The sequence below is a fragment of the Borostomias antarcticus genome (assembly GCF_949987555.1).
Source record: "Borostomias antarcticus genome assembly, chromosome: 1".
NCBI lineage: Eukaryota > Metazoa > Chordata > Actinopteri > Stomiiformes > Stomiidae > Borostomias > Borostomias antarcticus.
The window spans coordinates 20818751-20844843 of NC_140234.1; the positions used below are offsets into that span (position 1 = coordinate 20818751).

The 26093-nt window shown below is 41.5% G+C and overlaps 1 protein-coding gene across 1 annotated transcript; it reads left to right on the plus strand.

Moving 5' to 3' along the window:
• Positions 1-5051: 5051 nt before the first annotated feature.
• abcg1 (ATP-binding cassette, sub-family G (WHITE), member 1) lies at positions 5052-19868 on the plus strand (the record flags this gene model as incomplete). Its single annotated transcript, XM_084445019.1, has 15 exons — positions 5052-5167; positions 5891-6134; positions 11807-11924; positions 12182-12314; positions 12490-12540; positions 12765-12910; positions 15891-16014; positions 16149-16263; positions 16437-16585; positions 17087-17188; positions 18336-18504; positions 18629-18729; positions 19158-19316; positions 19434-19552; positions 19640-19868. Exons 1-15 carry the CDS (start codon positions 5105-5107, stop codon positions 19866-19868), a joined length of 2022 nt encoding a protein of 673 aa, XP_084301145.1. The 5' UTR covers positions 5052-5104.
• Positions 19869-26093: the final 6225 nt, after the last annotated feature.

A 26093-nucleotide genomic window follows, 5' to 3' on the forward strand; every position in this document is an offset into this window, starting at 1 on the left:
CATTTGCCTCCTTTTCTGTTAACATGTTGCATGTATACCTCTATATGTTAGGCCGGGAGCTAGGTCCACCCTTCAGGATGTTTTTTGCTACCTTTTTAGGGGCCAGGCAGCATAGCTGCCGGAACCCTATGGTATTTGCCTATATTATTATTATTATTATTATTCTCCATCGTCCACTGAAGTCTGATATCCTGTGGACAAAAAATCACCAAACTTTGCACATAGCTCCAGTACTATACCCAAACCTGCATTGTAGGTCAATAAATGCGCTACAGCAACAGTCTAAAGTTTAAAAAATCATAATAAATCAGCCATAGGTGCTATCATTGTAAAACCACCACGTGTATGTAGTCCCAAGTGAGACAAAACTTTCATACTTTCATACCTTGCAGGAATTTTGAAGTCCTTCACTCTGATTTTTTCATAAACTGTAAAACCTATGTCCTCCCACATTTTTTGTTCAATTGACACCAAATTTGATATACTGCATCTTCAGACTGTCCTTACCAAAGGATCCTCACATATTTTTGAAATATGAAAAATTGAGTCCACAGTGCATCAAAAACATTGGCAACATATCCAAGATGTAGTGTGATTTGTTTCAATTTTATGTCAAAAAATGATTTTTTTACAGTATTCTGAATTATACCCTCAAATGGTCAATGGAAAAGAACATATCTAAATCCTATCTATCTAAAACTAATCAACTTCTCCCATTTTTTTTTCCAATTGCAACCAAAATGCATGCACTGCATCATCAGACAGCCCACACCAAATGATCCAGACAGATTTTTAAAATATCAAAAACTGAGCGCATGATGCATCAAAATGTTTTACTATTACCAATACTGTACATTTACTACAAATTCTCGCTCAATAAATGTCCTATGTTCATGAAAAATTAGGGCAAAATTGTCATGAAAGGGGAGATGTAGTGATTTTTTTTCAGAATTTTATCTCAAAAATTGAATTTTAAAAAATATGTTTAATTCTGTCCTCCGAAACCAACACTTCATACTGAGAAAACTCCACTACACACAATCCAACGCAAGCTCCACCAATCGGAGACGTCGCTGTTGGCAACCCTACCCAGCCCCCGCCGAGGATTACAATGAGTAAATTCATTTATTGGCTACTGAGGCCACATATGTAGGCTACATATTTGGCCAAATGTCCAGTTGGACTTAATTAGATTAATTGGATTAGATTTTGGTATTCAAATGTCAAAGGTCAAGGTCACCGTGATCACAAAAGGCACTTTTGAATGCTAACGCTAGCTAGCTAACGCTAATCCTTAGTTATCCTAATCCTAGTTAACACTAATTCTAACACTAATGCTAGCTTTAGCTAGCTAGTGTTAGCATTAGAGTTAGCATTAGCGTTAGCTAGCTAGCATTAGCGTTAGGGTTAGGTTAGCAGTTAGTCAGGGTTAGGGTTAGGGTTAGTTAGGTTAACTGCAACTGGCATTGTTGGATGGAGGCATTTAGCCGATACGCGGTTTTTCTAGTTTCTTTTTCTAATTGTTATGAAATATGTATCTTTTTATTTATTTATTGCAAAACATATACAAAACAGTAAAAAATGTGTTATCTTTTATGTTTGAGCTGTGTTTTAGTTTCTCCTTTTGGCGTGTTTATCTGTAGGTTAATAAAGTTTGCTCTATTGATGGTTTCAGGATACTCCATGCACAATTTCATACTTGTATGACTATTTATGCTGTTGCAGAAGCCTAACTTCATATTAGCTACATAATTTCACCAGAAACATTTCACAAAAAGTTTTTTTTTGGACCCATGAGACCGAACGGCCCAGAGTTGGGAGTGCTCGCTATCAACTTGTGATGGCCCAAGGTATGGGCTAACAGGAAATAATAGTGAAAAAAAGGTAGCAAAAAACATCCTGAGGGGTGAACCTAGCTCCCGGCCTATGTCATATACCACACTGATTTGTATAAAGGGACCTGTTCATTTGTTTAGTTGGACCATGCATTGTTTATACTTTAGTTACAGTAGTACTGATGTACTACCATCACCATGTAAGTTGCACTATAAATCTTATATGATCAGATCCTCACTGTAGTAATTGCATTCTGGACCAGAAGTGCATAGGAGAGGTGGTGGATATGGATTCCCAGAAACCAAGCTTGGGTAAACGGATTTGTGGGGGTTCACTCCATTGTGGTTTTGGCTGCTCCACACTAGCTGTTGTATCAGTATCATTCTGCGTTCATCATTGCTGAATAGCTATGGTACAAAGATTAGGCATTATGGCATGCAGAAAACAATGTAGCAAACAATGCAGTGGCACATATTTGCAGATGGCACCATGCCTCTCCAACAGTTACCACACCATATCAAATGCATTAATCAGACCCTTTACCAATTATTGAGAAATTGTGGCCTGTTGTCTGCTGCCTTACATACTATCTTAGTGTCAATGGGAAACTCCTCACTCATTGTTTATTTCAAACGCAGTAAACCACTTTTCTGTGCATTAAAGATCTATGTCACTGTTTTGTTACAGTACGTTCCCATGTTTGACAACATATACAGACCACAATGAAATATTACAATCTGTGTTTGTATTTGCAGAATTCTCACTCTATGGATGCAACATTAATTTCCAAAGCACCATACCCTGATTTATTCTACGACAATGAAATTGTACAACACAATATATATTTGGATATTACTTTGATCTTCTGCAGTCATAGTTATATCTGGTTAGAATCACAAAGCCCATCATCTACAGAGGAACGATGATGAGTTACATTTCAGTTGCATGAAGTAGCCTACTTTAAATGTTTATAATAATTTATAATAATTTTAACTATGAGTTGTGCTCATACATTACCTGCATCTGTGTGGGCAGCCATGGTAACCAACCATGTATTCCTGGGCATAGTAAGGACACAGCCCTCTGTAGCCAAACATCCAACCCTGAGCCTCCGTATCATCGGCTGAAAGACAAAAAAGAACTGGCAGTTAAGGCCTGAAATGACTGGATGTACCCAGAGCCTACATTGAGAGTATGTTGTTTATTTTATGCACTGTGTGTTCAACAAATTGGATTATGTGGTACTGTAGCTTATAGCCTCAATACCTTGAACTGCTGTCAGCAGCAGCAGTAGTAGATTGGCCAAACACAGTGTCCTTATTATTGATTGTCCAGCCAGACCCTGACACCTCAGGCATTGTAGCTGCTTCAGGCTAACCAGCTTTTTATGCAGTATTCTCCACTCCAAGGGGGAGGAGTTGTGGGAGTTTCCCCTGATCACCAGTATATAGAGTCCCATTGACATGTTGGGAGGAGCAAGCACCGGACCCAATCCTCACTGATGCAGACACTCTGCCTGTTCTTGCCCATACCTGCTTGCCACTACTGCTCAGGCTTCATTCATTCATCTTTGGGTCTACTCTTCTGTCTGATAGACCACTTATTATTTATGTAGGCTACTATTATTTATTATTATCTCAGAATCTACCATCACATATTCTATTTAGGTCACTCGTGTTACAGTCATTGCTGCTCGTGTTAGTTGTTTCTACGTCATGCTTGATATCATGTTGGTTGCATGTTGCGAACAAACAGTGAAATTGTATTAGCCACAGTGTGCTGTGCTGATCTAAACGGGTAGCTGCATAAGTGTTCTGTGCAGATGATGATTTGACCTCTGGAGCTGTAATTCCTTTTTGGGTGTCTATGCTTGGTTATTTACTATTATTAATTTTAAAAATCAAGTTCAAAACTGTACTATTTCAAAGTCTCTGATAGACAGTAAGCTAAGTATCACTCTTGCACTTCCGTTCCGAACCCTATGCTGTGGACTACTGTACCGTACTCCGCTCCTGCAGTGTCATTAATTGACACATGAAAAAAGCAAGTAAAGCCACTTAACACTCAGTGAGGATAAATAGATTTGTAATACACGGTTTCCTTTGTCTTTTCTTCACCAGTGGTATTGTTGGTTTCTCTTTCATATCCAGTAGTCTCTGCAAACAGATTATGTCAAATAGCCTAGCCATGGAGAACTAGCCTGCACAGCTTTGTCAATTGTAATTACTTTTCATAAGAACCCACCCCAGCAGCAAAACATGCAAGGCCTTTGTCAGCAAAACATGCAAGGCACCTTGAGATTTGTCCTGCATTTTAAAGTGTTCTATCAAAATACAATTCATTATTGTTATTATTATTTGGTGGCGGGCCTGCACTGCAGGGACAGAGCTGCCCCCAAAACATCACAGCAGAATGAAACATGAAGAATCTACTTTTTCCCCCTGTGTAGCCAAAACTCTGTTTCTTCTACTCCCATTTTGTGTAATATGTAAATATAGCCTATTTTAAACGATAAGGGTGTATAAGTACGAACTACGTAGCCGAGAAGGACTTTTGTATTAGGCACACGTTGCATGAGAGGTTGTTGCTAAAACATCCACAAGAGGGAGTATGAAAATTGCATTCACACAAGAGGCATCAGTGGATTCAAGAACGTACCGCACTTCTACCTCAAACTATTAGAGGGGACATTGAGATTGGGCATGAGCTCAAAAACTCACAATCCACCAATCCAGTAGGCTTTTATCTAAATTTGCATAGCCATTTTAAGTTTAATATATAAATATATATATAAAAATATGTAAAAGAAAAAAAAAGAAGAAGAAATAAAAAGGGACTAGGCTCCTCATAGGCTATGTTGTGGCATAGGCTTAAGTAAAATATGTATTTTATATGATCTATTTTACAATTAGATCTATTATTACAGAGGCCACTCCTTAAACATGTAATTGTGTTTGTCTTTCATTAGCCTACTTTTGATCTCGGAACAGACTGTAAACTAGCCTACTTATGCGATATTCAGGTTTTGAAGGCAATTTTAGCACACCTCCAGCAGCCGCCGCGGTTCAGCCCGTGACGTCATTCTAAACATAGGGAGCAAGTTGCCTGATTGTAAACAGTGCGAACGCTGCGCTCAGGACAGGCAAGTCAAGCGCTCGGGCACAAGAGGAAGGAGCGCACGCCGCGAGGGAAACAGATGTGCGCGTGTTTTTAAGGAAAATAGTCTAGGCTATTTGAGAACACGTTCACTCCAGCAAATTGTTTGGGAATGGCTTGTCTTATGGCAGCCTTTTCTGTTAATAATAGCACTGTTACCAACTCCATCATTATGGTAAGTAGTCCATTGCATTAAAAGTGTAGATTAAATAATTAGTGTTAATGTCTAGGCTATAGCTTCTTATTGACATCAGTTATGTGGACAGTGGTAGCCTATGTTTCTATCGGTTCTTTTGGAGTTCGTGCAATAGGCTAGTCATCTGAACACCAAAGCCTATCAAGTATCTTTTATTTTTATTTTTCATTATATCTTTTTAATGCCAAACCACTATGCTAATAAATGCCTTGGCTATATGAGCTGATTATTGTTGATGGTCTCATTCATTTAATTGCGATTTGGTAGGACTATGGTGAACTAATAATTGTATATTGTGAATAATTACATAACATTAGCCTAACGGTAGGCATATAAGAAATTGTACATTTTCAAAGTAATGTCCATCAAACATACACTGTTCTCCATCAATAGCCTACTCCATGTTTTTTTCTGAGCTCAGACTAAGCTTTGGCCGATAGTAACCTCGGTACCCTAGAATGGAAACGGATTAAGCCACATACTGTATTAGTAGTAGGCCACTGTACTGTATTTACCAACATGCTTTGAGTGTAGCATTATGCATAGGCTATATAGTGATTGTGAACATTATCCTTGTCGACAATTTTGTTTTACTAAGATTAACATTTTGTCTTATCATCTACATGTTGAATTACTTCGCTGCACATTTTATTCAACTTGATCACTTCTGATCACCATCTGTTTTAATAATTCTTCAATCAGAATAGCAACGGGCCCCCTGATCTGATGCTGGACCCCAGGACTGTGTGTGTTTCCATTGATGAGGTGGTCAACAACCATATGGGCAATCAACAGACCCCTTTGCTACAAGGGCACCTAAAGAAAGTTGAGAACAATCTAACTGAGGCACAACGCTTCTCTTACCTACCACGGAGGCCAGCAGTCAACATTGAATTCAAAGATGTATCTTATGCAGTTCCAGAGGGACCATGGTGGCGAAAGAAAGGTTGGTAGTCTACTATCATATGTTCAATATCTCTGTCATTTCAAATATTCACACTGCCTACATGAATAGTCTTATAACATACAATCTTAAACATCTGGAAAGAACAAGACCCCAGTCCCACTGACAATTATAAAAATCAAAAAACCTCCTCGCTCATTCATGATTGCTCAGCCACATGACCTGGTGGGAGAGGTCATCATTGGTAGTGGTGTTTCTGTGTTTATGTAATTGCACAGCTGGCTAGTTTCTTTGACATGTCTTCACTTATACCTATACCTCACAGTATAGTTGTCCTCATTACCACCCTCCATCTGGAAGCTACATGGCATGTAGGCATGGCTCATTTGATCCTTTCCCATCCCTTTTATATATATATATTTTGCCTTGTTTTGCCTCATGTAATGATACACTGCTGTCCTGGGATAGAAAAGACAATCAATTGAGCTGAAGAGACACACAACTGTTTGTTTCCTCACTGCTTCTTATCAGTTCAGCTGATGTTCACAGCCAGTCTGAGATCCAATATTTAATGCTTTAGGATAATTGTATACGTGGATAAGTGTAATGATGGAAGTTTTCAAATATTTAATTGGAAAGCGTTGGGGTACATGTGTGAGGAGGTTCAATTAAAATGTAGCTTAACTTTTCTGGTTTGAATGAGAACATGTACTGGTCTGTCATAGTTTAATCTATTAAAGAACTGTTGAACCACCTGGAAATCATTACCTGCCAAGGAAATACTTACCTTCCCTGTGGCGTGAAGATGGACTTTGAAGAAGACTAGATTTGATCAATCTTTTATGGATAATGAATAGTGGATTGTCTTTTATTTGTCCTTTTTATCCTGAAATTATTTGCATTTTGCCTCATTAATTAGAGCACATATCACGAATGTACATGAACGTGGAGCTTCTGTGAAAGGATAAGGAGTCTGACTTGTACTTTATTTGTTCTTCCACATGATGCAAAGCATTTTACTTCTGTTGTACACAAGAGTGGTACCATATTCCATAAGGGCGATAATGTAATTTCAAAATACTGATATACTGACAAAAACACTTGCAAACTTTGTTTCATGGTATGATAAAGTAAGACAACCTGTCATTCAGGTTAGTCATAATCTTGATTTGATTGAGATTTCGAGATCTGAAATTAAATATTTCAGACTGCAGCTGAATGGCAGTTGAAGTGAAAGTCTGACATCATGGTCATGAGTGGTGTTTGCTGTCAAAGGGTTTAAGTAGGAGAACTTTTCAGTCAGGTATGATTGAGTGCAATGGAACCTTGGCTGTGGATCTGTCCAGCAAATCTGAGTAATCAATACGAAAAGGAAACTGAGCAGGAGCAGGTTGACTGCAGTAGCGGTAGCAGAGCAGCCTGAGCTGCTCTTAGCAGGTAACTGTCAGTCAACAAACTGAAGTAACCTCAGCATTGGAGCTGATGATGATGACGCAGCATAATGCTATTAGCTTTGCATGCACTAGGTAAAAATAAAAAGGTGTTTGAGTTGTCTTTCAAGATTAGAGACAAAAAAAAAATCACTCACAGATACAACATGACTAAACGCTTGATTTCTTAGTTCCTCTATGGAAATGATCATTTGATTGACAGACGTGATGATTGGCTTCAACTCTAATGATTTGTAATTGGTTTTGAACATATGTTACCGGCAACCCACGTAGCTGAGATGAGGAGCCTGGAAACTAGACCAAGGCCTTCAGAGCCTCTCTGTGACCTGATCTCTTTACTGACCATCTGTCTGATGATAGAGCATGGCTATCACCCCAGAAGTCCATTACTCTGTAAAACTTGACACATCTTGTCATTCATTATTTCAGATAAGAAAAGTAAAATATGAAAAAATACCTTGTGCACTCTTGGACCAATGGCCTTGGGCAGCAGGTGCGTAGGAGAGCAGTGACTAAGTACAAGGAAAGAAGGTCCCGCACTCTGCTGATAGCTTGCAAAATAAAACTAATAGGACAGACAAGATCCATCAGGATCTTCCTCAGGTCTGGGGAAGATAATTTCAGATAAAATTAGTTGTAAAAATCTATGGTCCTGCAGTGCAAGATCACATTATGTTAGTGACATTGCACCCCCTGTTCTGAAACAGCAGCATCCAAGCACACCTCTGGGGACACAGTCATCTAGGAAACATGAAGGACAGTGTAGGGCACAGCTAATTCAGCCAGTTATTATTTCAGTAGGCTTGGGGCAGTTGGGGTTAGAATTAGATGTGAAGGAATACAGTTATGAGGTCATATTTTACCGCTCCCCCTCTCATTTCTCTTGCTCAGATAAGTCTGGGAGATACAACTGGGAGATACAGTGACTGTGGTACAGTAGTCTGCTAAAAATAACAAGCATCAGCACATGCTGCAAGAGTAGGCTGTATAGCAAACAGCCGGGCTGTGAGATAGAACTGCAAATGTTATGCCAGGGGCCATGTTGCCCATTTTATTCTGTTTTGTGAAGCTGAAGTGTGTTGCCCTTTTGTTGCTGTCAGATTCAGGGAGCAGTCGTTGAAGCAGAATCCCATGACAGAGACATTTATAATCTAACACTTTCAATATTACATGCTGCATTACTGATCACTTTCAATGATACCGCCTCAACCAACAACAGCATGCTGTAGAAGCTTTCCATGTAGTCTGCTGGGGTAGTGATTCTGCACCAAGGGCACCACCCTGCTACATAACATTACATAACATAGAGGACACAGGGGAGGAGATGCAACACCATTAGTCACAAAATTTAGTTTTAGGCAGATCCATGCACAGTAATTGCAAGTCCATGCTGACTTACAATTAGTGTGCTTTTCACCCTCTGAACTTGCTCTTATTAGTTTGTTAGCTTGGAGTTATATGGCATATTGCATGTTGACTATTCCAAACAGAATTAGCTGAACTGTCTTGTCTTGGTGTTATTTTATAATCTGAGTACCAATGGAAACACCCAGGCTCATCTTCCTTGACAGCACAGCATCTTTGCCCCAGTGTTAGTGTATTTTGTAGCAGGAGGAGAAGTGAGGCAGGCCCTCTGTGATCCTAACACAAACACTGCAGAACTCGGCAGTGGCCACAGCAGATAACACTATGCCCCCCCCCCACCAATTCATTTTGTTTGTAAGCTTATCAAAGTTAAAGGTTACGTTTGCGTTTGGAAATACATCGGAGTGAATGCAGCTGACGGCTAACTATGGCTCATTCACCTCCATGTATTCCCAAATGCGAAAACAACGGCAGTGAAAAACAATCGGAGTCTGGTAATGATGAGTTTGTAACCCCGATAGTGTATTCAGCCTGTTATTTTGACTATTTCGGTTCTTGAAGTGGTGTTTTTACAGCGAATCGAGCATTTTTCATCGCATAGTGGACACGCACCATGGTGAACCCGGCGGCGCGGAGGCCAGGATTCGATTGCGACATTCGCAAAAGTTATTATTATTATTTTTATTTTTTTTACTTTCTGCAGCGGATTTGCGCGGCAACCGCTGGATCCCGCGGCGAGATTGGGGCGAACTGGGCTGCGCAAATTTTCTTGCAGCGCCTGGTGTGAACACAGTATAGGGCCCATACCTTAATCCATCCATCTTCATCCGCTTATCCGGGGTCGGGTCGCGGAGGCAGCAGCTCCAGCAGGGGGCCCCAGACATCCCTTTCCCTAGCAGCATCAACCAGCTCTGCCTGGGGAATCTTTAGCCGCTCACAGGCCAGTGCGGAGATATAGTCCCGCAACCTAGTCCTGGGTCTACCCCGCGGCCTCCTCCCAGCCGGACACACCTGGAACACCTCCCTAGGGAGGCGCCCAGGAGGCATCCTCACTAGATGCCCGAACCACCTCAACTGGCTCCTTTCGACGCAAAGTCTCGAGTCTACTCCGAGTCTCTCCCGGATGATTGAACTTCTCACCCGATCTCTCAGGGAGACCCCAGCCACCCTCCGGAGAAAACTCATTTCGGCTGCTTGTATACCTTATGTTGAACTGAAATCAACAGTGTTAAAGCAATACATCACAATATTTGGACCTTTACAAACATGTCTGGTGCTAATTCTCCAGTTAAATTTACTAAAACTAAGCTGAATCATCCAAACAGTCTACTCAGAAACATAATACATTGACATTTATTACCTTTTAAAACTCGCGCCCCCAGGACGCAGCATTCAGTCGAAGTGCGCATGCGCAACGTTGTGCTTAAACAACACAGTAGTAGCTAACTATTCCGACGTCTATGGAGATCATGCGTTTTTTAGCTCAATGATATCATGGTGGAGGTGAGAAAACCGAAGCGAAAGATCATGGAGGAAGCCAGGAAATCTTTACCTCAGTAGACAGTGCACTTACTCGCAGAGCCTGTGGGGACGCAGTTCTGAGAAAACGCTATGTAGGCTATCGCTAAAGACTAGATAATGACTTGAGCTAAAGACTAGATAATTTCAGAGAGTTGTCAAGTCTCAGCCAAGGTAACCCAGCATGTGCCATAGTGCTGTGCCCCATCTTTTACAATGAGCGTGCATGTTCATCACATGCAGCATCTTGGCCAGTACTTACTTAGCCAGTACAGAAAACATCAACCATACTTTTGATTTGAACAAAGAGTCAAAGCAGCCTTGCATTTGCATATTACCTGTCAATGTTTTTTACCTGTCAATTTTTTTTATTTATTTTTTTACACTGCTTTACTTAGGCTACATTATCTACTAAGGAGAGCGGTTTCTTAAGTGCATATTGTATATCCTCCCAACAGGGAAAACTTGATCCCTATACTGTACATGTACAGTATTTCATTTTCCATTGAATGAGGCCAGAGAAGGTCAGAGGTATTTGTGTATCGCTCTGAAGGATTATAACAGAAAATCCAATTAAACTGGCAGCCACTGCAATCAACTGGATTAGTGTTTAGCTATGTCCATTAGATAAATAGCAGGCTACTGTCGGCCATCCCAATGAATCCTGTTGTCCTCTGCATCAACAAGGCTTTCTTTGCCATGTTCACACCATTACCAAACAGAGCCACTTAAATTATTTTCTCAAACCTAGACAGACAGACAGACAGACAGACAGACAGACAGACAGACAGACAGGCAGGCAGGCAGACAGACAGACAGGTAGGTAGATAGATAGATAGATAGATAGATAGATAGATAGATAGATAGATAGATAGATAGATAGATAGATAGATAGATAGATAGATAGATAGATAGATAGCACAATCAGTACTATTTACGGTAGTAAAAACAGTAGGGTCCTGAATGTTCACGGATTATGAAGGTGTGCTGTACAGACAAAATGAATTATGGGATAGCTGACCTGAAGTGACAAACTAAGAGAAGGGAACACAAAAAGTATAGATTGTGTCACGCCATGGGTGTGTTTTGGTGGGAACTCATCTGAGATAAACACGTTGTAGGGAATGAGAGGTGAGGTTGGGTGGATTATACTGCAATATAAGACACCCATCTGGTTGGGTTTTATTCACTCAAAAAACACAAAAAGCAAATGCCCTGTTTAATCTGTACAACAAAGAGGGCTTTATCCAACAGCAGAGGGAATCCATAGTCCTGGGACAGCTTTAAGCGCAGGTACTTTGTGAAGCTGAATGGCTGAAATCCCATTGTGAGTGTGATAAATGGTTTTACATGGCCCTGATTCTTTGTGCTGGTTCTCAGGTTACAAGACCCTTCTGAAAGGGATCTCTGGGAAGTTCACCAGCGGAGGCCTGGTAGCCATCATGGGTCCCTCAGGTGCCGGGAAGTCTACGCTGATGAATATATTGGCCGGATACAGGTATAGGACTGTGCCAAGTTCCCATGTCTCTCATAGAGGTGTAATTCACACCACACTTACATTTCGAAAGGACCACATTTTTTGTTTTAGTTTTATAATCCTGTCATGTCAGTAGTCTTATTTTAAATGTTGTATCCAACTCGTGAAAACTATTATATTACAGATTATTATATTATTACAGTCTTTGAAACGGTAGCTGAGGTTAGAGTCAGCTTGTCCTGACAGAATGCTATGACGAACGTTTGTTCTGTCTTTAGGGAGACAGGTATGAAGGGGGAGATCTTGATCAACAGCCAGCCCCGTGACCTGCGGTCCTTTAGGAAGGTCTCCTGCTACATCATGCAGGACGACATGCTTCTTCCTCACCTGACGGTACAGGAGGCCATGATGGTGAGGCCAAAGACCTGCTGTCTTTTATCTCTCTTTAGGGATGTTTCTGTGGTTCCCATATTGGCAAGATACAGCATTATCCATAGTCCCTCCACTTATTTGCTTAGGTACAGTATTTAAGATTACATGTGTATGCTCCTGTAGTGTGAACTAGATATTTTTCTCTGTCTCACAGGTGTCAGCTAATCTCAAGCTGCAGGAGAAGGAGGAGGGCAGGAGGGAGATGGTAAGAAAGCTGCAAGGCAGCAGCCTCACCTTAATCCGCTGTGTTCCCTGACCCTCTCACGGGAAAGTAGGACCAGTTACTATTTCAGCACCAGACTGTTGCTTATGCTGTAGTACAGTCAGCCGCTCTGTCTCTGGGACCGGCTGTTTATGTATTGGTGGGTTGTTGGTGCTGAGTGTGGCCGAGGTGAGGTATAGGTATTTGTAACCATCTTGTGTTTGTAGGTGCGAGAGATCCTTACTGCCCTGGGCCTGCTGGAGTGTGCAAAAACACGGACTTCCCATCTTTCAGGAGGGCAGAGGAAAAGACTGGCCATTGCCCTGGAGCTCGTCAACAATCCTCCTGTCATGTTTTTCGACGAACCCACCAGGTTAGCTCTCACACTGCACAGAGATGCATGTGTCTCAGGTCTTGAGGTGATGGTCTTGGTGTGACACAAAGCACGCTGTCCTGTTTATAATTAGATCCATAGTTAGACAACATCAACTAGTGGTGATTGCTCCTATATGCCAAGGTAAGCCTGCCATACCCATACCAAATCCAAATAAAACTTGATTTTTGCTCCTCTTTCAGTTTCAAATAATTTTCAGTTGTTTTTATTTAATATTATTTTCGTTTGAATCTGAACTCCTGCGCTATATTCTCTAATCCACCTACGCTAGATTCTCTACCCAGCGTTCCTATCAACGGCTACCATGTATACAGGAAGAAGACAGACCGTTGGCGTAGGCTGTGCAAAGAGGGTTAAAATGAAAATAATAACTACAGACAACTAAAAATTATTTGAAACTAACTGGGACGAGTTTGTCAGCGCAATGAGGGAACAATTTAAAAATATGTTTTAAAGCCATCACAAGTTCAACTTTTGAAATGTAAGTAAAACGCGAAAATGAAAATATCTTTTAACGTGAACTTTGCTTCGGAACATTGACTGCGGTAATGTGATATACTTCGGGTGACTAGTTTAAGGAGATCAAATCATATTTAGACCGGTATGGTCCTTTAAAGTCGCACAGAAACTGACGTTTGAGATCATCTAACTTCTGTAGTTTGACGTATTTCCGACGCAAACAAGCTATGAGGGTGGGACATAATGTTTAGAGGAATTTGATTGGAACATTGACAAGTGGACAGGTTTTACGAACTTTAGACAGATTCGATAGAAGGATAGCATTGATTGACGGGTGAATGTCATGAGATTATTGGCCTAAAATCTAAGGTAACTGTTGTCGTAATTGCACGTGACCTACCGTTTTCCAGGAAGTAAGAAATTATATACTTTGATATAAGATTACAACAAAAGTAGAATTTTGTAATTTTTTTGCCATGCATCGTTGAATAGGTGACCAATTATGTGAACCAAAATTGGACAGAATGCTTTTTTCATTTCTGTGCGACTTTAAGGCTACTGTATCTTGCAATTCGGTTTGAAATGAATGCCTGCATTTGCCATCTCATCCATGTTATGCGTGTTATTTTTATTTTATTATTATTAATATAATTATTACATTATTACCTACTAGGCCTACTAGGCCCACAATAAAGATAGTTATGATATTATAAAAAATGTAATGGCAGTGCATGCAACTTAATGTATTTAAATCATTTGGATGGATGTAGGCTCTTAGGCCTGGAAATAGTCTTGTGCAAACGTCGGTGTTGAAGCGGCATAGCTACTGGGACTAAGCAGGCCTACATAAATAGATTAAGACATCATATAGAGTAGTTAATAGCTAGTCCTCATTGCCTAGCCATTGCCTTATCATTAGTTCCTCTTTTACGTACCTTATTGTTAAGTCATACAGCATACAGAGTAGTTAGTCCTCATTAGCTAACCATTCATTCAACCAATCATTAGTTCCTCTTTTGCTTACCTTAAAGTACAGTTAATCAGTAACTACTCATTGGTTCCTCAGTAATTACTGTAGTAGTCCCCAGTCTGTTCTCTAGTTCCTCAGTAACTACTATATTAGTCCCCATCAGTAACTACTCATTACCTAATCATTGGTTCCAAAGTAACTATTATAGTAGTCCCCAGTCTGTTCTCTAGTAACCCAACATTATCTACTAAACAGTGATGGATTGAGTTAATCAAATCATTGGTTCCTCAATAACTACTATAGTAGTCCCCAGTCTGTTCTCTAGATCCTCAGAAACTACTATAATAGTTCCCGTCAGTAACTAATCATTAACTAATCATTGGTTCATCAGTAGTTACTCAGTAACTTATTTTTTGTGTACCTCATTGTAAAGTGTTAGTTTTGTTTTTATCAAAAGCCTCCGGATCCATTAGACTAGAACGCAGCCCAGAATTTCTAGCGCCAAAACGTGCCTCCGGTCGTATCCCAAGGCCTCCTCGTTCGAGGTTCGTTTTAGCTGGGGTAACTGCTCAAGGGCACTTCAGGTGCCTACCTCCCATCAGGGCATGCAAAAAAATGTGTGCGCTGTAGAAGCGGCTTGCACGCTTCGCTGGCTCTGGCATACCTGGTGGCAGGACCCACCAGATGCCACTGACATCAACAACAACAACAACCATTGAATAAATGTGACAAAGACTGCATATCCTCTTGGAATAGTAAATGAAATTGAAAGTTATCATCTCTCAGTGGGCATCTGGTTAGGAGGGTGTGAGGCTCACCAGAGGCATGGAACCCCAGAGGACTTGATGAGGAAGTCAGCAGCCATGGGTCTGACTGTGCTGATTACATTTGTCCTTTGCTCACATAGACATATTCTTTCTTGCTAGGCAAATGGGAAAGATGACTAAACTCTGAAACGTAACATAATGAAAAGTAATGTGCTTATACAATATATGTGCATATATATATATATATATATATATATATATATATATATATATATATATATATATATATATACAGTGTGTAGTGTATTTCTTGTATTGCCTGATGTTAAGATGCAAATATGTCATACAAGATGCGTAGCTAATTATTGTATTGTCATTGTGAGCAGAGTCTCCTTCGGGAATTTGCTGCAACCCAATCCACTGATTGCTATTAAGACAGGCATATCTCCCTCTTCATCCTGTCTCTCTGTCACCCCTGACTGCTTAATGGCACTGGATGATAGACAAAACCAAAAAGGCCTCCCGCATCTGTTCACAATCACATAAATCAGACACTGAAACAGAGCCACTACAATAGGTAAAATAACCAATTTGTTTGAAGGGATTAAAAAGCTTAGAAAAGGCCCGTACTTGACACTTGAATTGATTGAAATGTAGTCGGATGTGTTACAAGATTGCCAAAGATGGGAAGAATATCAATATTGTTGAGAAGTGTATGTTTGCCATGTCGGTGACCGCTCTCTGTCCCTTATTTGCCTTGCAGTGGGCTGGACAGTTCATCCTGCTTCCAGGTGGTGTCTCTGCTTAAGGCTTTGGCACAAGGAGGCCGCTCTGTCATCTGCACCATCCACCAACCCAGCGCCAAGCTCTTTGAGCTTTTCGATAAGGTAAGAGGAAGGCCTCAAAAACGGCATTGAAGTTTTGTTTATGTGGTAAAATGTTTTTGGTTTTTGCTCCTTATATGTAAAGGAGACACTCCACAGTTTCTTACTCACTGGTTGTTACTTTGTTGTGTCCCCAGCTGTATGTCTTGAGCCATGGCCAGTGTATCTACAGAGGGAAAGTATCAAACCTGGTCCCCTACCTCAGAGAGCTGGGACTCAACTGCCCTACGTACCACAACCCTGCAGACTTCGGTAAGCTACAGCTCTTGTGCGTCACTTGATAAAAGTGGTCTAATGTTGTGTGCAACACTTAGATCAGATGGTTAATACATGCGTGTCTGGATATCTCCCTCAAAGATTTCCTTGCACGTATTATTTTGTTAGGCCACGTCTTAGATACATGTTCTTTCCCCACCTGTCGTCAGTGATGGAGGTGGCCTCTGGGGAGTATGGAGACCAGACAGCCCGTCTTGTAAAGGCTGTGCAAGACAGGAAGTGTGAGAAGGACTACAAAACAGACATAAATGGCGATGGCCCCCTCAACCCCTTCCTGTGGCACAGACCTTCTGAAGAGGTAAAGCGAGATCTGACAAACAACAAATCTGACAAAAAAACAGCTGATCTTACCACCTGCAGCTCTCAGTCAGCATATGCAAGGGATATAAATGAAATCATAGTGCTATCGAATTGTTATTTTTCTACAATCTAACACATTTGTATTTGCAATTGTGATATAATTGTGCCTTTCTTTTTATTGGTTATATTGTATTTTGTATTTGCACTGTTTTTGTATAGCATTTGCACTGTCATGTCTTTGCACTGTCCTGTCCTGCAACCTGTCCTATGTCGTATTCATCAGCATATGCCATTACACTAGTCAAATGCCTAGTATGTGAAAACCATGTACTGTACTGTACATGGCAAAATAAACTGATCTTGAATCTTGAATCTTCAATAACAGGATCACACAATTTTTAGTGTGGGTAAAGTTCCCCTTAGTGCCCTTCGATTTCCTGCTTCATCTCTTTCTGTTTCTAATGAGGACCTATCTCTCAACCCCACTGCTTCTTCTCAGGACTCCACCTCCACTGAGGGCTGCCACAGTTTCTCTGCCAGCTGTATGACTCAGTTCTGCATCCTCTTCAAAAGGACCTTTCTCAGCATCATGAGGGATACGGTAAGATAGACTGCCACTTAGTGGAGGTGTTTTGTCCTGCAGTTGCAGCAGTAGGCAATACCCCAGAGATATCCAAATGTTACATAATGCTCATCACACTGGGTGATCTCAAACCACAACATTTAAGATTCTAAAACACATGGCCAGATAACAGGGGAAAGCAAAATCCTTCAAATCGGTTTAAGTCCAAAGCAAATTCCTTGTATGTGAAAATCTGCTTGGTCATCTGTGTGCCTTATATATGGCACTGCATGGCCTCACCCCACCACCGCTAAAATAATTCATCAAGCAGAGAGCAGACAGTGGCTCTACCATTAGCCACCAAGGCCATCACTAGAGGGGACCTCATTTGCACAAAATGTTCTGTCTGTCAAAAGTAGTAAACTATGGAACAGTCTACCACTTGAAGTAAAGGTATGTCCCACTTATCACTGAATCATCATCTGAAGGCATGGCTTAAGGCAAATCAGACACACCTTTAATCCAACCTGTGGCTGTCTGGTTATGCATTTCAGTCATATCAGTGAACGCTGGCTACACAACGCTGGTAACAAACACGTCTTTTGTCTAGGCCTATCCATGATATTACAACAGTTAAGCTCTAAATTCACAAAGTGTAGTGGAGTAGAAATGTGGAGAAATGCACTGTTGGTGTGAACAGCAGCGATACTGCAACGCTTCACACCTGCCCTTAGTGTATCGTATCGTATTGTTATTGTCAATCCAATATCGTGTATCGTATTGTGAGATTAGTGTATCGTTACACCCCTAGTATGTATGTATGTATGTATGTATGTATGTATGCATGCATGCATGTTGTACATATATTATTGTAGTTTTTTGTATATTGTCTTTCGGAAATTGTTTTTAATGCAACACCAACCTGCCCATGGGACTCCTGATGTAAATTAGCTCTTAGCTACAATCAGTCATATTTACATTCGCTCAATGCTCATTAATATGCACTGTCCCTACAAATACAAAGAAATAAAAGTAATAAACCTGTTTCTGAAGAATATCATAATATGACACAATGGGTGCTATGCCATGAGAATTTTATTTTCCAGGCTTTCTGGGATGCGTCAGAGTTTAGGTTACGAGAATGCTTCCTATATTCATATCGGGGTCCTCTCCCCTCTCTCTATAGGTGCTAACTCACCTGCGCATCATCTCTCACATCGGTATTGGCATCCTGATAGGGCTCCTCTACCTGGGCATCGGCAATGAGGCAAAGAAGGTCCTCAGCAACTCAGGATTCCTTTTCTTCTCTATGCTGTTCCTCATGTTCGCTGCCCTCATGCCGACTGTGCTTACTTGTGAGTATGCTCAGATGTCGTCGACAGCCTCTAGTCCTATTACTCAGGTTTTTCTCTATGTACTGTCGCTACAGTATATATCCTTAAATGAGATTACCTAGACCCTGTGTGCTCTCTAATGCAGTCCCTCTGGAGATGGGTGTTTTCCTCAGAGAGCACCTCAACTACTGGTACAGTCTGAAGGCCTACTATCTGGCCAAGACCATGGCTGACATCCCCTTCCAGGTAGGCTAGATTTAATGCAGTGGACGATTTCATTATATATCAAGTTGTCGATATTGCGAACGTACTAAGTAAAAACGAGATGTTATGAGAGCTTAAGGGGCTTGAGCGTTAGGGTCGAAAAGCCATTCTGTCCAATTTAGACAAATCGCAAAATAGCATTATGTAACAAGGCTTTGCTCTTCACCAGGACATTTACCAATTCTCTTAATTGAAGTAAAAGTGACAGATTTAGGAAGACAGATTTACTCAATATTTTCACTTATTGAATTGAGTTACTCAGATATACTTTGTTTCAATTGGGGATTAATTCAGATGGATGGATGAATGTTGGAAGAGCAGCCTTTTAGTTTTATTGTGTACCAGTACGGCATGCCTTTCCCATAACAAGGTTGTGTGACTGGCTCTGACGGTGAAGTATTGCTTTACAGGTTGTGTTCCCAGTGGCCTACTGTAGCATAGTCTATTGGATGACCTCCCAGCCGTCTGATGCCGTGCGCTTCATCCTCTTCCTGGCCCTAGGGGTCCTGACCTCCTTGGTAGCCCAGTCTCTGGGCCTGCTGATCGGAGCAGCCTCAACCTCTTTACAGGTCAGCAGTGGACTCCATTTAACACAGCGGGATAACTCAAATCAATTTAAATCTTGGCATTAGCATTTTCAACCGACAGATTCTTATAGACTCTGGTTTTGTTCTCGTCTATCCTAGGTCGCTACATTTGTAGGTCCAGTAACTGCCATCCCTGTGCTGCTCTTCTCTGGCTTCTTTGTCAGTTTTGACACTATTCCCAAATATCTCCAGTGGATATCATACATTTCTTATGTCAGGTAGGTAAATCCAATATCAGAAATGACAAAATAAAAAACTGAAGCTGAAAGTACTATATTTCTAAAGCCTTTTGAAAAATTCTGCAGGTATGGCTTTGAGGGCGTCATCCTTTCCATCTATGGGCTGGGCCGAGAAGATCTCCACTGCGAGAAGGACGAAACATGCCACTTTCAGAAATCAGAGGCCATCTTGAAAGAACTAGATGTGGAAGATGCCAAACTGTACCTGGACTTTATTGTGCTTGGCATATTCTTTGTGTCTCTCCGTCTCATTGCATACTTTGTCCTGCGCTATAAAATCAGTGCTGAGAGGTAGACTAGGAGCCAGGGATAGGCCCAGAACAACAGGGGAGGTGCTTTCAGACTCGGACACACCTTCAGGACACCCTCCATCATCCTCCAAGCAATGTCCCAGGCCTGCTCTACATACACACCTAACTCTTGGCCTAAGAAAACATGTCCATGTAGGATTGTGTGCAATTCAGTCTCATTTGGTTGTAATGCAGGACTTGAATTCAGTTTTGATCCTCTTTCTGGACAACAGTGGTAGTATGTGAGTTGTAGGGCTTCCTCTAGAGTGCAGTCTCTAGACTGGTTTATGTGATGTCTTTCTTCTATGAGATAATAAGTGTCAGGTGTACAAAGAGGACAAGTACAGCCACATTCAATAGGAGCTGGTCTCCTTTAGTTGGCTTTATCTGTTGATGAAGAGACAGGTACTGTACTGTATAGTGTGTTACTAGCACATACTGTAGTACGTGAGAGCAGCAATGTCTTAAGGTAGCTGGTAGAGTTGGGGGATCAGAATGCTGCAGTGAAGCAGAAATCTTGCTATTTATCCTGTTAAGAGGATGTGAGTTCACAGTGAAATTCCCGCTCAGTCCTCTCCCACTCACTGGAAGCACATCAAGAATGATGGTTTGTTGGGGTTTGCTTAAGGGTGCATCCAGTGAAGACCTTGGACAAAATATTATTTGTATTGTGCTTGTCTGGCGCAATGGAACCAATGGACAAACTCCACCCACGGGACCAGACACTTCAGGCAGACTCAGGCAAATGATTGACATGAAGGACATGTCGCCCCAGGTCTGTTCTCAATTAAAAGAACAGTATATGATCTCAAGGCAGCTTATACATTCCTTTCATTTGTTTACCATATCAATCAATCAAAGCTTTGTTTGTATAGCGCATTTCATACACAGAGGCAACACAATGCGCCATAGTAAGATGACCATGCACTGACAACATCTGGAAATCAGAAACCTGTTGGTGCAGTATGATTCCCATGATTTGAGACATCTAGGGCTCCTTAAAACTATTGAAGTACTCCATGCATTTTGAGGTTCATGTGTATGGTCAAGAACATATAGCCTACATTTTAATTGTTTTTTTTTATGTCAGTCTGTTCATTCTGCCTTTGATTACCTTCAAAGATCATGTGGATCCTCATTGTCTGTAATGGCTGTAGACAACATTCACATGGAGCACATCATTCATATGGACCACTTCTTCAAGCATCATTTGTTGATAGGCTCTATAAGAACCATTCAGTGAACATGTTACATGTTAGGCCTACATTGTTTCCAAATATGTTTTTATGTCAGTGTTATGAACATGTTATCAGTACTTCTAGTATTTGTTTAATCTTTGTTGTTGAGCTTACTTGAAATGAGGAGGCTTTGTAATACCTTTAAAGCCTCACTCTTCAAGATATTTTTTTTACCAAGGATGTGGGGCATTCTTTTTTGTATCTTTGTTTCTTTTGCAAATTGCTTAGCTCGTCACCATTTTAAACCTTCTACACATAGGAATGCCATACTCAATTGTTGAAATACTGTACATTTTAGCAAATTAAAATTTTCTAGTAAAGGGAAAACTGTTATGTAATGACTTTGTAGAGGACTGAATAGAGTCACAATATTTTTCAAATACTCATGTCAGTAGAGGTACTTGTTTCTATTACAACTGCATCACATATGTCAGCTATGTGTGTGTGTGTGTGTGTGTGTGTGTGTGTGCAAAAATATTCTGTCATAAAAACTGATAGATAGGCATAATGTTAAAAATGTTCGAGAGCCATATATTACAATATCATTACATACCACCAGATGTCAGCAACACACAAAGGAGCAGACAACAGTAGCTGCAGCATGAACAGCCATAGGGTTTAGTGTGCTTTTGAGCTGTATTTATAGTCATGGTCTTTCTATCATGTCAGTACAGACTTAGAGCACCTTATAGGGCATATGCTTATATAGTGTAGATATCCTATCAATGTATTATGTATGATTATGACAAGGAGACAGTGACTGAATTTGGTAGCCTAAATGTGTGGTAAAGCCATCTGCTGCCACTCCCTCACACCACTCACTAAAATGAATTAATTCTGAATATGAGAACAGGTGGTGTTTCTGTACCTGTGCACATCATTTTAAAATTAAATTTAATTGTAAATTAGGCTACAACACTGAAATATCTGGAAACATGTCAAATCAGTCGCAGTATTATGTGTGTTCTCGTTTTCTTGATTTTTGTTCTTCTGTAGAATAATTTCCACCATGCTGGCTCTGACCAGACTCTTTCTGGCAGTGAAGAGGAATCTCATAATTGTTCCTCAGAGAATTCCAGCACAGCAGTTGGCTTTAATCCATAAACAAATAATGTGTTGCTATGCACTGCACTGAGGAGCGCATGACTTCTCCATGGGACCCATCCGGAATGTCTTGGAGACAGACACTGTATCAGCAGAGCAGTGTTTAATGAGCTGATGGCAGGCAGTCTGGACTGGAGGACATATTCAGGACTAGCCTACTTTGGTTCTGTTCCCATGGCAAGCAGAAACCAGGCCAGGTCCAGTCTGGCTTATGGCTGGTGCGCGTACATACGAGGTGCGACCGAAAAGTCCCCCTCATACACGCAAAAGTCCCCCTCATACACGCAACCAGGCCACTCCCCGAGGTTGCGCGGTTCGCGTGCCGCGCACACAAGCATATACATAGTATAAGCTGTTTCCCTTGTGCTGGACTCTGTCACATCTGCTGGTACTGAATAAGAAGAACCGGTGTAATCATTACACTACACACTTCCATTACTCAATACACTACTAATTACACTACTCTTCTATCTATCTATAAGAGCAGAGCCTACAGCGCCAAGTTTAACTGTATTCCATTTATGGCAATAAATGGTTAAATGGTTCTCTATGACGAGTGTCCTGAATGAACCAATTATGAAAGAATATGAACATAGCTTGATTTTACTATTATCATCAATTTGCCTGTGTTTTTGTTCAGCTGTTTCACAGTCATAGCCTACTGTATGTCTCACATAACATAGCTCAATCTTATACCAATAAGCTATTGTCCTACAGACTGTTTGCCTTGTACCTGCCAGTTCCTCTGTTCTAATGGGCTCTACCTGCATATCTGCCTCAGCTTCCTCACCACCATCAGGTGGTAGTGATACTGAATAAGAATAAAGTGTAATCATTGACAATAATTATGAAAGCACATGATTTAAGAACACAAGGAATGCTATTATCATCAAATATGTTTTGGTCAACTGTTCACAGTCATAGCCTAAGCCTAGTGTAAATCTCACCTAAACCAATAATTTAGCCTACTATAGACTAGTTGGCCCTCTACCTGCCAATTCCTCTGCCTCTTGTGGTAGTAACATAAAACTGCAGGTCAACCACACAACAGAGGGTTCTGGGACCACTGCCTCTTGTGGTAGCAACATAGAACTGCAGGTCATCAACACGACAGAGGGAGGGAGTGACAACTGGACATTTGCTATCTTTGGTGCGCTGGCTTACAGCCACGAACAAAAAGGAACAGTGGTCCAACATTAGCAGTTTGTTTCCCCATAGACCGGATGCTTTTAGGTGGCTACCCACATCCATTCAACAGCCTCTAGGTGTTTTTCCATTACACCTATTCACAAAATAAAAGCGATATTTCTAAAGTTCTGACAAAGTACAATTGCGACTTGCAGGTGTTTCCATTGAAAGGTGTTTTGTGCAAGAGTCGTAATTCTCTCCCCGCTTTGATTTAGCAATGAAAACCGGCTTGCATATTAACCTGTTTTTGTAAAATATATCCATTGGAGAAATGTATTTTTTTATTTTTTCATCCAGGCATCTTAGTTTTAACAGGTTTATTATAGCTGAAGATGTTTTGTTTGCTAGTAGATGGTATTCATTCCGTTCGCGATAACGTTATTGCAGCCAGGCTAAATTCCTCCAGGGAGCCAGTGACAAGCGAGTTGAAAAGCTTCACTCCCCACCAGCAGGAGCTTTGGCCGCTGCTACCGCATCTCGGATAACCCGCTGAGTTCGTGGCTGCTATTTCACATTCGCCCTTGATCAATCCCAATACCGATCCATGGTAATAATGAATCAATCGTTCAGATCGGCAGTGCTGCATGCATGTTACAACATCATTGTTAGCTTTATTAACATAACCATAGACTACATTTATCTCTCTAACGTTAGCTATCCATCTGACACCAGTCGGCCATTCGATAGCTAGAAGCGGTCAACGCCAACATTGACCGTGGACGTGGACGCGCGTAGGACAGAAAAGCACAACTGCGCAAGTACAAAAGTCACCGGAAGGCCAGAAAAGCACAACTGCGCAACTACAAAAGTCACCGGAAATGGTCAAATGACTACAAATTTGCCAAGATGGCGCGGTTCAATAGGGCTTCATTGTTGATAGCGGTCAGTGAATGGAGTGGCTGTATCCAGTTCTATTAATACATCCATGGACGCCACACAATTCACGCAAAGTGCAACCAGGAAGTAAACAAACCAGTCCCGAGATAGGTGTCCTACCTGGTGTTCAACCTCTATTCTACCAGTTTTTTTTTTTTTTTACCATTTTGGACATTTTCTATGACATAGCACGGATATCGACTGAATGAGAAGGTAAGGAAGTGTTCGTGAATCTGTTAACATGATATATTTTTTGTAGAAACAAAAAGAATAAAGGCCTAGTGTCGCTAGAAAGTCGAGTATTTCAGGAAAAATATTAGGCTATATGTTGTTATTAATAATTCATTGCGAAAATGTCGATGCGATCAGGGATTTACTGTGACTGGACTCATGTAAAATCTCTAAAATCCTCTTCTCCATCCATCTGTCGGCAATGTTTGCAAGCACACCACCAAACACCCGTTGTATAGCGACAGCTTCATCGACCGTCTCTGGCTCTGCGGTTCGGCGAGCCTCCATCTCTTCCATTTGCTGTAGTTCCTCCTCACTATATTCAGGCTCGAAACGATAAGCGCTGCCGTCAAAGTCTAATTCCTCGCGATCAAATTCATACTCTTCTAGATCAACCATTTTGATAAGCATTTTCTGAACTGTAGCCTAGGGCTTCCTTGTCTGTGAGCTAAAGAGTAGCGTGAGCAGTGAGCAAACTAGCTAGCCTAGCTAACATAAACAATAGTTACCGTAAGTAGAATCACCTCTGCGGATTGATCTACACATCTACAATCCTGTTTTCCCTCTACACTACATCTCTGGGCTCTGTCATTCGCTCGCATGGCTTCTCCTATCACTGCTATGCCGATGACACCCAACTGGTTCTGTCATTTCCCCCTTCTGATACAGAAGTGGAGACACGCATAGCTGGGTGCTTGGCTGACATTTCGGAGTGGATGACGACACATCACCTCAAGCTCAATCTGGACAAGACTGAGCTGCTGTTCCTCCCGGGGAAGGGCTGTCCGCACCGGGACCTGGCCATCACCATTGAAGACACAGTGGTGACCCCGACTCGGACTGCGAGGAATCTGGGTGTGACCCTGGATGACCAACTGTCATTTTCCTCACATGTCACATCCGTCACACGTTCCTGCAGATTCATGCTCTACAACATCAGGAGGATTCGCCCTTTCCTCACTAATGAAACGGCGCAGGTACTCATCCAGGCCCTGGTCATCTCCCGCCTGGACTACTGCAACTCCCTCCTCGCGGGGGCACCGGCGTCAGCCATTAAACCTCTGGAACTTGTCCAGAAAGCTGCTGCTCGCCTGGTGTTCAACCACCCCAAATTCTCCCACACAACTTCCCTCCTCCGTTCCCTACACTGGCTCCCTGTAGCGGCTCGCATCCAGTTTAAAACTCTGGCGCTAACCTACAGGGCAATGAAAGGAACAGCCACCTCCTACCTCCAGGCCATGGTCAAACCCTACATCCCCTCCCGACCACTACGCTCTGCTACCTCAGGGCGACTGGTTGCCCCGTCACTCCGAGGCTCCTGCGGTCGATCGACACGGTCACGGCTCTTCTCTGTCCTGGCCCCGCAGTGGTGGAATGAGCTGCCCACTGATGTCAGGACAGCAGAGTCGCTGCCCATCTTTCGTCGCAGGCTCAAAACTCATCTCTTCAAGAAGTACTACAACAATCCTCCCACCTAAGCACTTATTATATTATATTGCACTGTACTTTAGATTGTGATTCTTGCACTTTGCCTTCAGCACTAGATTATGCTCTTAGTCACTTGTTTGTTTTAGAAAGAAGATGCACTTGTGA